This window comes from Seriola dumerili, unplaced genomic scaffold (assembly GCF_002260705.1).
Source record: "Seriola dumerili isolate Sdu_G_001 unplaced genomic scaffold, Sdu_1.0 BDQW01000290.1, whole genome shotgun sequence".
Classification (NCBI taxonomy): domain Eukaryota; kingdom Metazoa; phylum Chordata; class Actinopteri; order Carangiformes; family Carangidae; genus Seriola; species Seriola dumerili.
This window is the reverse complement of record NW_019174545.1, coordinates 734,931-748,096: the sequence shown is the minus strand read 5'-3', so window position 1 is coordinate 748,096 and position 13,166 is coordinate 734,931. Positions and strand designations below refer to the sequence as shown.

The 13,166-nt window shown below is 40.3% G+C and overlaps 2 protein-coding genes across 2 annotated transcripts; both read right to left on the bottom strand.

The window, feature by feature from the left end:
* Positions 1–933: 933 nt before the first annotated feature.
* On the bottom strand, positions 934–2,196 carry LOC111230781 (C2 calcium-dependent domain-containing protein 4C-like). Its single transcript, XM_022757606.1, has one exon. The coding sequence runs from the start codon at positions 2,194–2,196 to the stop codon at positions 934–936; it is 1,263 nt and encodes a 420-aa protein (XP_022613327.1).
* A 9,663-nt stretch (positions 2,197–11,859) lies between these two features.
* On the bottom strand, positions 11,860–12,822 carry foxb2 (forkhead box B2). The gene has a single exon (XM_022757830.1). It carries the CDS (start codon positions 12,820–12,822, stop codon positions 11,860–11,862), a length of 963 nt encoding a protein of 320 aa, XP_022613551.1.
* Positions 12,823–13,166: the final 344 nt, after the last annotated feature.

Sequence of the window (13,166 nt, the reverse complement as noted above, 5' to 3'; positions counted from 1 at the left end):
AAACACATCTAATATTTGGAATTTGTTGTTCATCAAAATCGGCAACTACAGATGTATCAGAACAGCAAGCATAGTTAGCATCTTTTATTTGCTTATGTTGTTTGTTAGCTTGTTAGCTAGTAACTGGCAGTGGGTGATACAGTGTTAGTGGTTGTGCTAATGCAAACTCTTGTGCTTTGTACTGACAAGGTTTCAGTGACTGGTGAAAGAGCAGTGTGGATCAAGATGTCTGCTTGGCACCAAAATCAGCAACAAGCAGATGGGTAAGTGTAGTTAGCATCTTTTATTAACTGGCAGTGTTCGTGGTTGTGCTAATGCAAACTATCCCTGTCTGTGCTGACCTACTTAATGCTTATTTTGCTCATGATGTCTTTTATTATATAAAAAGCACCATATGGACATGTTAACAAGGTTAAAAACTTGGATCAGAGGGGATTCATTTTTGAGACATACGCTTTTATCACAGTAAGGCAATTTGAATGATAAAGCAACATGAACCATAGTCACAAATTATATTTAAAACAACAAGAATGTTTGACAATTTAATCAGTATTGCAGGGTAACGAAGAAGGCATGATTTCAATATACAGTGTGATTTTTGATATCAATATCAACTTCTTTGGTCACTTTTTGGCCATTTGAGTGCAGGAGACAAACAGAATAGCTGACATTTTCACATTGTTATAGCAAATGTTGATGAGCACCAACAGCAGAAGATTTTACAGAGTAGTACCTGCAAAATGCGCACATAGCCTTTACAATATTTCTCATGTCTCTCTCCTCAACACCTTTCTTTTGTACACGTAGTATTAATTATCTTCAGACATAGTGTTTTTATCATACATTTTGTGTGCCGTGTTCCTATTAAGTACAAATATTACACAAAATAGGTTATAGAATTGGTATTTTTACATTTTTCTGTAAGGGAAATGTTTAGTCTTCTACCCATTTATTAAGGGGGAGTAACTGAGACAGTGGTTTGGTGATCACTCCAATCACTGTCCCCCTCCTCAGTGTTCCAGCTGCAGGTTTATCCACCACTTTTAACCTCAGCTGCAGGTCCAGCAGATCCACCCGACTCAGCTCTGTGAAGAAGAAATCTTCATTAAACACAGGGCTGCGGCAGTTCCTGATTGTGGCACTCTCCTGTTGCTGAAGCTTCCCTGGTGTCAGACAGAGATTCACTGCACAGTTCAGCGTTCGCCGGTCATCCCGCAGGCCTTCCACAGACACCACACGAACTCTGACTGTGGAAAGGGATGAGAACGTGTTGGTGGACAATGTGGTGCGCTCGGCAGAGAGGCGCACTTTACCATGGCCCAGCAAAGGGAGGACATGCTCACGCTGAAGTCTCTCCTGACACTGCAGAACATCCAGTGGAAAGAGGACAGGTGGGGCTAGGGTGAGTGAGTTTCCCTCTAAGCTTGGAGGGCTACTGGGAGAGGTTGTTAAACTTAAATCCCCCCTCTTCAACCTCCCTCTGACCTCCCTGCTGTCAATTAACGAAGGACAGGATGTCGCTCCTTTGAGACGGCCACTGCCTGATGGGATGTAGAGGGAGGATTTACCACTATAAGGAGAACTGAGGGGGGAGGAGTCACTGGAAGAAGGTGTTTCACTTTCTTTGCTTCCTGTCTCTGACAGGGTCTTGCATGAAAATAGAGGGAAAAACCCAGATAAAGTTTTCTTGGGCAGGTTTGTCTCCTTCGCCCGCCTGGGTGGTGCAGTAGGAGTGCTTCTGTCAAATATGTAAACTGGACACTTTGAGTGAAACAAAGACTCTTTCCTTCGAGTGTTGGGGCTCTCATATATCCCAGCCAGCCCATACCCCTCTGCAGAGAATGGAAAAGGTTTCTTTGTAGCTTTCCAAGCCACTGATGCATCACCACCCTTAGTCTTCACATCTTTCATCTTTACGTGTGTTGTGTTTGAAGAAGTGTTGCTCTTGGGTATCTGGTTCTGACTGTGCAGGTAAGACGGGGTTGTCTCCGTTTCCTGCAGAGGGCTTCTCTTGCAGAGCCGTGGGGGGAGGCAGAAGTCTGGGATCTTGTCTGGGGTGAGGATGTTGTTGGGCAGATTGTGAGAGAAGCTGGTCTTACATGAGAGAAAGATGTCCTCCTCACTCTTTCCCATATAACGACTCAGCTCTAGAGGAATGCTCTCGACGCTCTCCCTGATCTTCCCAAGGACCCACATAGTTATTTTCTGATGATTTAACACGATTTGAGTGTAAAGTCTTTGTGCACAAATCCAAACTTTTCTCCTTTTATCAAAAAGAGTAAAACACGTTATTTAGCAAAATAAAATAAATAGAACTTAAAACAGAATAACACAATTGTCAGAGGTATAACAGATGAATATTTTCCTCTCACCTGTAAGGTTTCGATGTGTTCGTCCCTGAAGAAAGATCTGCATGTATGTGACGGATGTGCCTGTGACAGATTTTAAAGGTGAGTGCGAAGCTCTGCATCACTGATCTGCCACCCCCACCTGCGTCACAAAACAGGTTGTACACACACACACACACGTACACACAATAAGAATACATATACAGACACAGTGTATCGAGTGCGCGTTGGGTGGGTGGCAAACACAGTACGGTGCATTCATGTGCATTTTGTTGTATTACATGGGTCTGACGTCAGCTTTTCAGGAAGTTGAGACGATTTACATCAGCACTGAAATGTGCCTTTTTATTGTGCTCTAAATGAATTTATTTCTAACTTTATTATCTAAGTCTAACTAAACTGAACAATAACAAAGTGTTGAATTGGAATGAAATTCAGATTAAAACTCATAAAAAACATTGAAGTGTGTGTTGTTGTGGTCACGATGACACAAATATAACCTGCTTTTGAGAGAGATGACCTCTCGCTCAAAGGCAGTTCAAAGACAGTTGCACCCCAGGCCAACAGACAGCGCCCACCACCTCAGAGACCCACTGACCTTTAAACAGCTGGCAGTCCGGACACACAACTGACCTGATGTGTACTCGGCAGCTCGGAGTCAGTATGTATCCTTATATAGGTAAAACTCAACTAACTGCTGGTTTAGATACATTACTTACTACTACTAAAAAAAAAATCGTACACTTACTTTCATGTAATCGAGGGAAGGTGTTGTGTTTTTGCATTGATCCTTACAGTAAAGGGAAAAGAAAACATCATGTTATTGAGACCAATACTGTTTATGGTTAGTTTAACAAGCATTATTTCAAACATGATAGAGGTACTTGTACCTGGAGACAGGACTTCTCTATACTTAGCTGAAGGAAAGGTGACTATGGAGCATCAGAGTGTTTTTGGTTGTGGCCACTGCACATTTATGTTATAAAGGCTTATATAACATACAGCAAATATTCATTTGAGTGCCTTTTAATGACTTTTAAATGTATTCTCAACATATGAGCTACTGAACATAGTGTACTCTTTATCTGCAGGGTGAATTCATCCTCCTCAGAAATTCAATCTCAGACATTTCCAGGGTGCAAATGCTTCAGTTTCTGTCTTTTTAGTGGAACTGATTAAACTCATTGAATCCCACATATTAAAATCAAATATTTTTTCATTTGTATATTTTCTCTGCCATGATATGACTTTCTGTCCCTTAGTTAATATCCAAACTTTGCATGGAAAAAATTCTGATAATGTGTCTCGAATAATTAGTATCACATATAGGGGATATGTGAGCTTTAGTCTGGATCATGTTTTTTGACCCTCCATGCCACTCTTTGAATTTACTTACGAATCCATGAGGTAGTGCCATTTCTATCCAAGAATGATGATCATGCAGTGATATTGTAAAAACCAGCATTTGAAGAAACTACAGCTATTTCATGTTACCAAACATACTCTGTGTATGTTTGAACAATTTGAATTCCTCCACAAGAGGGCGTGCATGGATTACATTTACTGTTGGCCAACCTCAAACTTCCATTTGTTTAGGTTTAAATATTAGGTTTTTTTCTGTTTAGCATTATGAGCATTATAACTTCTATAAAAAAAAATGATTACAAAAGAAATGGAAAGTCAAGACAAGCACAAATGTGTGCGTGTGTGTTCGTACGTGTGTGTCTTTGTGCGTGTGCGCGTGTGTTTGTGTGTGTGTGCGCGCGCGTGTGTGTGTGTGTGTGAGAATGAATATGAAGATGATGAATACGTTTGGGAGGAGTCAGGGGCCTCTGGAGCACCCAGGGGTCAGGAGGCTTTTTGCAGTAGTGAAGATCGACTTTATTACGCCAATAAAAACGCAGAGTGCTCTCAGTAATGGAGAGATAAATGATTGGGAGTCAGAGGAGGACCTTGCCTTTAACCGCTGTCACAGCTGCAATTAACGCTAACGAGAGAACAGTGTATTGTTGCCAAATGCTGCCAAGTGTTTTAATGTTAAAACCTTTTGGTTCTGGAGCGCTACATTTTTAAAATAATAATTAATTACTTTTTATTTTGTGGGCTTCATTTAATAATTCATTGCGTTGAATACCATGTTAATTCATCAACCAAAATGCCTTAAAGGTTTTATCCAATATAGCCTTTGTATTTTATTCAGCCTAACTCTGAACCTTAGAACAGTTGTTGCTTCTTCACAATAATATCTGTCTTTTATTACAGCATGTTCAGTTCCATTCCCAGCTATTGGTCAATTATCAGCTGAAGTGAGTGAATCTGTGTGACATGCTCTGTAATTTAACAGCCTTTTGCTATAGATCTACTACTCTTCCTGTTGTTATGCTGCACACATGTAGCAAAGCTGTACTTCTCGGTACCATGCCCACAACACATACACCGATGCATCATGAAAACTAATTTTCACTCTTTAGCCTTACTCCCTCCTTCATTTGTGTACATTATGATTGATGTACTACATCTCTCTCCACTGGAGGGTGTAACTTCATCCTGTTAACCACCTGCCCAGAGCTAAATGTGACCTTTACCCTTCCTTCATCACAAAGAAGGCACAAAGGAAACTTCAACTCTGTTTTTCATGGAAGCTGACGCTTTCAAACTCAGGAAGAATGACTCTTCAGTGCGTTCTTGCTGATTCAGTCCAGTTGCTCAATGTGGCAGGAAAGACTTCTGGTGCCTGATGATCAAAGATCAATCAAATAAGTTTTTGTTGAGTCTTGTTCTTTCTTCCCTCTAACTCTTGTTCGAATTTCAAAGGATAAATCAGTTTCATGCTTTCTGCTAGATTGTCAATTTGCCATTTGAAACTCTACCAGTGCATTGTTTAATTATCATCGTGTTAGTGACAGCATGAGTAAAACTGTATATGATGATATGACAGTAGATCTATCTATCTATCTATCTATCTATCTATCTATCTATCTATCTATCTATCTATCTATCTATCTAATGTGTATCAGAATGAATTGTTGTTGGCTGAAACAATTTGATAAATGCTCTAAAAGAAAATGTCTAAACACATTTTGCTGCCATTTTCACTCTGCACCTTCATGTAACCAAACAGTTCCTGTTTAGATCCAAGGCAGTTTTAGTAAGCCAAACCTTTGTTATTAGATTTTCTCTGTAGCACTGCCAATTAGTATGTTTTGACATTGTGTGATGAGATTTAAAATTTCAAGTACAAACTGTCAGCAGGGAGAGAGCCGATGATACACTTTGTTAATTTCCATTTCACTTTAATCTCTATTATTGCGGAGGCAAATGAGCCTATATGGGCACTCATTCTCTCACGAAGCACTTAACCTCTTATAAAATTGCTGAAGTTTTTTGGCCGGAGAAGTTCTTTGTCCGAACTCCTTAGAGAAAGTGAAAAAGTGGGGAAGTCGGAGAGGAGAAACAGTGGGAAGGAGGCCAGGATTGCTGAACCACTGACCTGTTTTGAATCGATGATAAAAAATTTAATAATGACTAATAAGGTATAATAATTTGGGCCAATAAAGATAGATGGCAGATTGAAGATGATACGAGCTGCGTCAGAGGACCTTACTTTGAGGACGGAGCAGAGACAATACACTTCAGCTCTTGCGGGGTGCCGGGGGGGCACACATAAACTATGACCCCAAATCAGTGAATCATTGTTTAATTATTAAGAGGAAGGGGAAAGACAGAGAGTGAGGTGAAGCCTGGAATGAGAAAGAAATGGACGACCAAAGGAAAGAGGAAAGGGGAGTTTTGGAGAAGAGGTTGAAAAGGGTGGAACAAAACTGGAAGGAGTGGTGAGATTGAATAAGAAGAAGAGTCAGGGCTATGGCTGGAAGGATTTTAAGACAGAGGACTGGAAGAAGACGCAGAGTAATGAGAGGCAGGAAAAGTGAGATTGGGGTACATTATGGAGAAAAGACAAGAAGAGTTATAGTAATGTGCAGTGGTCCAGAGTGACCTGTCATTAGGACTCTCTCCCATGACAGCTTCTCTCTGTCTCCAGGCCTGATGCCAATATGCTAATCCTCCTCAGATGGTCTTTTCATTGGCTGACACTGACTCCCGTCGACATGAGCCAGATGACTGTCCCCTTGTCCCACCATTAAAGACCACGGCAATGAATATGGCAAGGCGACCGTTACCGAGATAGGAGCAGATGTAGCCGTATGCCGTCTGCCTGCTTGCAGTGAATCACATACATGTATACTGTTAAAATATTATCACATGTACCACAACTGTAAAATAGCAGGCATTGCAGTATGTGGACAAACACCATTCGTACTTTACAGTGTTTGTACATATGGTGAAAAGCGAATAAATGTATGACACGATGAACAGTATGAGGAGAGGGCTTGCCACTGGATCAGCCAGATAAATCTGGTGGGGTACATGAAAAAGCAGCAATTGCCCTGCCCTCATTACTACCACTGAGGTGCCCTTGAGCAAAGCACTTAACCCCCAACTGCTCCAGTGGAGCTGCTCAGTGGCCAGCAGATCAGAACTGGGCAGCTTCCATGTGTGCATGTCTGTAACTGTGAATGTGATCAGAGAGCTGCGAAGACTGGCATTTCTCTCAGTGAAACACGTTAGGAAAAAATGTATTTTTTAGACACTGTTATTTAATTGAAGGTATATAAATATGTTTAATATTTCCTAAGAGTGCAGATTTAAGACATAGAAGTTAACTTAGAATTCAGAACTTTCATCAATAAGCCATGTGTCCTGTGCTGTGAGCAAGAAAGAGCTCTCATTACCTGAGCAATGACAGTTCCCGTTACTGCAAAATAAGAATAGGCTGTACGTCTTTAAATAAACGTACTGTAGATGTCTTAGTTAATGTGGATGAAACAGAATTTAGCACTTGTTCATGCACGCGGCAAATTAACTGTTAGATTGAATATAATTTGTAGACACAGAAAATTGTTTTAAATGGAGTATTTTTTTCAAATTCAAACATGCCTAAAAGTTTGTTAACTTACTGATAATTTAATGACCAAATGATAGGACTTTAGGAATTTATTCTTGAGTGACTCTTTTGCTATGCGTTTTCTTAAATGCACAGTTTAAATGTACATTTGAATTGTGTTTTTATGTATATTCATCTATCAGTTAATTATTTACAAATAACCAATGAAATGTCTATAATTATTCAGATGGAACACCCCAGCTTCTGCACCATAGATGAAATCATAGCAGCAGATGAAGGAAGGAGAAATGGGGGGGTGGGGGGTGGGGGGCATGGATATGGACTTTAATATAACATGTCTGTGGTTTGAAAAGTGAGGAAGCCTGATCCAACAGTAAGACTTTTTTCTAATGTGCTCCAGCCATTGTATTCTGAATCTGCAAATTATGAAACAATTTGATGCATTTTAACTTTTAATAACGACGGCTTCATGAAGTTCATTTGATAGACAGATTCCGGTTCTCTTGTAAAATTGTTTAACAAAATTAATAGTTGCTGTAATGTAGTTTTAGCTCAGCTTATATTTTTCATTATCTTTCAAGCTGTGACAGAAGAAGGAATCCTTGTGTGGCAATTATAGGTTTAAATAAATTAGAACAGATTTCTGTTATCTGATGTTGCCAATATAGTGAATAAAAGGCTACTCTCTGGAACAAAGAATAATATTTAAGGTTGTTCATGTTCGTGTGTGTGGATGTGTATGTATGCTAGTGTGCTTGAGTTAATGCAAACGGCAGATCAGATCAATGAATTAAGCTGCTCATTATGATGGCCTGCTCTTGCTGGTCATTAAGAAAAACGCATGTAGAATTTGCCACCCTGGCCCCTATGAAGTGTGGGTAATTACCACTAATGTATCATCATCTATTCAAGACCGTAACGTTTCGTTTCTGAGGGCTGACAGTAAAACACCTCTGACCTAAATGTTTTATTCATTCATAAGAGTCCTATTACTCATTTTAAACTCATATTTCGCATGATGAACTGTTTTCCATGAATAATGAGATCCTCTCATATTAGAGTCCCGTACGCTTTTATCAGTGCCAACAGTTTTTCATATGGTGTAATATTATATTTGTGTTGTTCAAATGAAATATCATCATAGTCCTGCTAATGAATGAGTATATATATTTTTTCTTTGGAAACTAAAACCAACTTACAGTCTTTTGACCTAAAACAAATTTTACAGGCTGGTGCACAGACTACTAAGTTACTGAACTTGTCGTATGTCCTCATTGTTTTAAGTACAATTTATTAGTGTATTATCTTGTATGGTTGCAAAGTCTTTAGTAACAAAGCATTAGTCTTTTTGAAACAAATTGAAATTCCCTTTGCTTCTGACTCTTTGGGAAATGCTGGGTTACATTAGAGCACATTCTAATATAAACTGCTGTGTAGATTTTGAGAGTGTAAGAAGAAGTCTCCAGGCTTTAGTTGTTGCATTAACAGGTTTTATGTATTAGCTCGTCAATAACCATGTCATTATTTTAAGAAGAAATTATTTTAGCGCTATCCAGCACTTAAGGCTTGGAAGTTTTATGCACATGTAATTTTTAAAATGTATTTCCTTTCTAATAACTGCATGATGTTTTATAGTAGGATTTAGTAGTAGTTTAGTAGTGATTTGATGTTTCCTGATTCAAATATGTATCTGCGAGAACTTTGAGGAAAAAAGCTGCCACATTGCGCCCAAGTTACTGATTGTTCCTGTCTGTCTTTAAATTAAATAGAAAAATTTTATTTATTGTTTTTTCGTTTATTATTCATTAAGGTAATCTCTAAAGTATAAGTTCCAAAGACAGGTGTGTCTCCTCACATTTACATTCAATCCAAATATGTGGTAGAAACACAATGCCACCTGGATTATGTTTCTTATCAACAAAGTGTTCATATTGACACACCACAAAAACACACAATGACTTTAAGAAAAAATCTTGCAAGTTGTAGAACGCTATATGACGTGATCAAACACAGTAATGGCTCCTGAATATGCCAAAAAAAGAAGCACTCTTAAAGGATATAAGATTTATGTGTCTATTTTCCAAATGGCTGCGGAGATTCTGAAAATCAGTTAACATCATTTCTTAAATGCTTTGACACAACCAGCACAGCGTCTCCCCTTATAAAAATAAACTGCATATATACCTCCTATTACCCTGTGCATAAAGACATGTGCACATTAGGAGACCTCATGTGATAATATGATTCCAGAGGCATCTAACTCTGATGTTGTGAAGACAGAGGATCATGGCGGGTAATAATAGCTGCATTATTACTCCTCTTATTGTGTCTTAATTAGTGGCATTTAATTATACACTAATGCAGTGAGGGCTATTAAAGACATTGGGGCCTGCTGATCAGGGAAGTAAAGCAACACACACACACGCACGCAAGCACACACACACACACACACACACACACACCTCTACAGGCACAGGCACACACTTTTCACACAGACACTTATGTCTTGCCATAGAAATTTTAGTTCCCTTTAACTAGGAATTACAGACACCCTGCAGTGTAAGAGTGTGTGTGCGTGTGCGTGTGCGTGTGTGTGTGTGACTGAAAGTAAGACGAGAGAACCTTTGGGGGGAAAAAAATGAGGATGTATAAAACAGAATAAAACAAGAGAGATTGGATGAGGAAGAAAAAGATAAGGGTAATCACTATTATATGTATTCTGCTCGTTAGCAATGACGCCCAAATAGGTTTTAATTCTTCACTCCCACGCCTCTCCTCCGCTGGTGCATCTCAATTATTTGTTCAGAGGCTGGTGTGACAATAGTGTCAGCTGTGGGAGCCTTTGGGATGCTAAACAGGGTACAGGAGGTTGAATATAAGTCATTTTCAGTGGGCTGAACCTGGCGCTTTGTGCTGCTGGAGAGGGGAAGCTTCAAAGCTACGTTTAAACAGAGCAAACAAAAGAGCAAAACTTGATCCTATCTCCCTGCCTGCTTTTGAAGTTGTGAAGCTGCAGCCTAGAGTGCATGTCGGCTGCTCATATCCATCTCATGACGACCATACACACCTGTCCTGGACGCAACAGGCATCAGACCATGTCATGATGCCCACTTGTGTTCACACGATGGTGATTTGTGGAAGCATGATTTCAATCTAAACATATCTCTGAGTAAAGTTTGTCTCAGGCAAAGTTTACTTTTCAAATTTTTATACAGTTCATTTCTTTTCTCAGTACATTTCTCTTGAATTTGGGGAAATCACACGGCATATTGAAATAATGAACTTGAATATAACATTTACACCATCCTCCTGCTGAAATGTTTAATGATTAATATACATTTCCTTCTGATCAATCAGAGTAAGGTGTTCAAGAGGAGTTCCTGAAATTTGTTTGAGTTAGTCCAGAGTCCTAAAGGCTCAAATGACTTCCATGTCATTTGATTCAGTACAAATATCCTAATTACTTGAGTACAAGTTTCACTCTTACCATTATTACTCTATATTCTTTATACAGTTACAGGAAAAATGTCATTTAAAATTATTTAGATAGAGATCTGCTGCCTCTGAAAAGTGCTAGTATAAAATAAGGGAAATAAACTTATAAATGATACATTTCATAGAGAAACTGGTGGCAAACATGTACAGTAACCTGTGCTGTTATTATTTCCTTGTAGACAGTGATATTGAGTCTTTAATAACTGTGTGTAGGGAGGTAATTATTACACACGCTAAAATCAGCATGATTGAATAAATTGCACACACTTGAAAGCATTGTTTTTTTTTTTTGCCTCAGATTAACTTCATCTCACGGTGATTTGATATAAGGGAATAATGGAGTCTAATGGAATTTATCCTAGTCCTAGTTTTTCCTTTAATTGTGGTGTGGAAACATGGTGAAAAGTGTGGAGATGTAATTAAAACGAGCATTTAAATAACTACAACACAAAAAGAAGATTCGGTTTTAAATTCTTTATAAATATCTTCAGATAAATAGTGTTATAATACAAGCATAACATTTTCAATGCACTGGTAAGTAACACACAAAAAGTGCAACAGGCCTAATTAAAAAAACATGAAGGCCTGCATGTCTTTAGTGAAGAGGCCTGCCGTAGATTAGAATAAAATAAATAGAATAAGAGCAAAAATATAAACAGAGTTGTTGGTTTGCATTCGGAAGGAATTTCACACCGTTTGTCTCCTAAATCAAAGCTTTCTTTGGCTTTAGCCTATCTACTTATCTGATTGTATTTATCAGTGCCACATTACAGTATGTGGTAAATGCCCTCACAAATTGTGCAAATAAATTATGATTTCAATCAACATGGGTCTAATGAAAAATTCATTACACAGCACAAAGTTAACCTTAGTTTTTACAACTCTGCTACAGCTGCACGTAACTTAATCTATGATATCTCAGACTCCCGGTCTGTCTTGTTTTTTTTTGTTTTTGTTTTTTTGTTTTGTTTTTTTTTTTGCAGTAGGCCTAATAGTGTTCATCTTGGTTGCGTTACTTTTTTTTTTAAAAATGACCCGCAATTTACCCGGTTAGGACAGCAGGAGGGCCGGGTGTAAAGGGTTGCCTTTCCCCTCCAACAGATCGCTCTTCTCCATTACTGAGGCCGGTGAGCAGAGCTGTGCCGGGCCGGACTGCAGCCCCGTCAGGCCGGGCACTGGACCCAGAGACGGGGTGGGTTTTATTGGCAGGGGAACGGCGGGCATCGTTTGTCCATTGGCGTTGTGGTACAGGCCCTTTGCTGACACGCTGAAGGGCGCGTACTCGGATGTCGCGGGCATGGGCACGCCACCCATGGACTCTGACAGCATCCCGACGTGCGGCCACATGGAGTTGACCACGCTGCTGAGCTGCGGGGGCACTGGGTAACCCAGGTGGTGCATGACAGAGGTGAGGGGGAGCCCGCTGGCCATCACACCCTTGTAGTCCCGTCCTATAATGTTCTCGATGGCGAATGGGTGTTTAAACCCGCCCGGCTGTGCGCAAGTAATGCCCCCGTAACCCTGAAAGTGAGGCAGCCGACCCACGGTGCTTGCCGGGCCGGCTGAGTGGTCGTGGTGGCTGGATGCTGTGCTCAGCTTGCTGCCCGGGTGGTGGTGGTGATGATGGTGAAAGTAATGCATCATCGGGGAACTCTTGCAGGCCATATGCTCAGCGCGCAGCACCTTGAAGCGCTTCCGTCTCCTCAGGAAGCTGCCATTCTCAAACATGTCTCCGCAGTCCGGGTGCAGAGCCCAGAAGCTGCCTTTCCCCGGCTGATCAGGCCGCCGAGGAATCTTGATGAAGCAGTCGTTGAACGACAGGTTGTGTCGCAGGGAATTCTGCCACCTCTGGGTATTCTCTCGATAATACGGAAATCGGTCCATGATGAATTTATAAATGTCACTCAGAGGGAGCATCTTCTCAGCTGAGTTCTGGATAGCCATCGCTGTCAGTGATATGTAGGAGTATGGGGGCTTCTGGTCGCTGTAAGAGTTCTTCCCAGGACGAGGCATGACTGGTTACTATTTTCTTTAAGTTTGAATTGTTAAATAAAACAGTCTTTAAAGTTTAAGTAATTTAAATGCTATCTTTACGGAGCTAACTCGACAGTCTTCATATCAGTCGCCATCTGACGGATCTGTTCCAAAGTTCTGAGCCATTAGATTAGACGCTGGCAGATCTTCCTACAGGTGCAGGGTTACCCGCGTTATATCGATTACAGTGTAGCCTTAAGGCCCGCTGCTGTCAAGTAAGATCCTTAAGAGGCTCCTGCGTCCGAAGAAAGAAGAGTTTTCTGTCTCTTCGCCAAATTAGGCTCTTGGCGTTGTGCGTAAAAGTCGGTCTCTGTGCGTAAAAG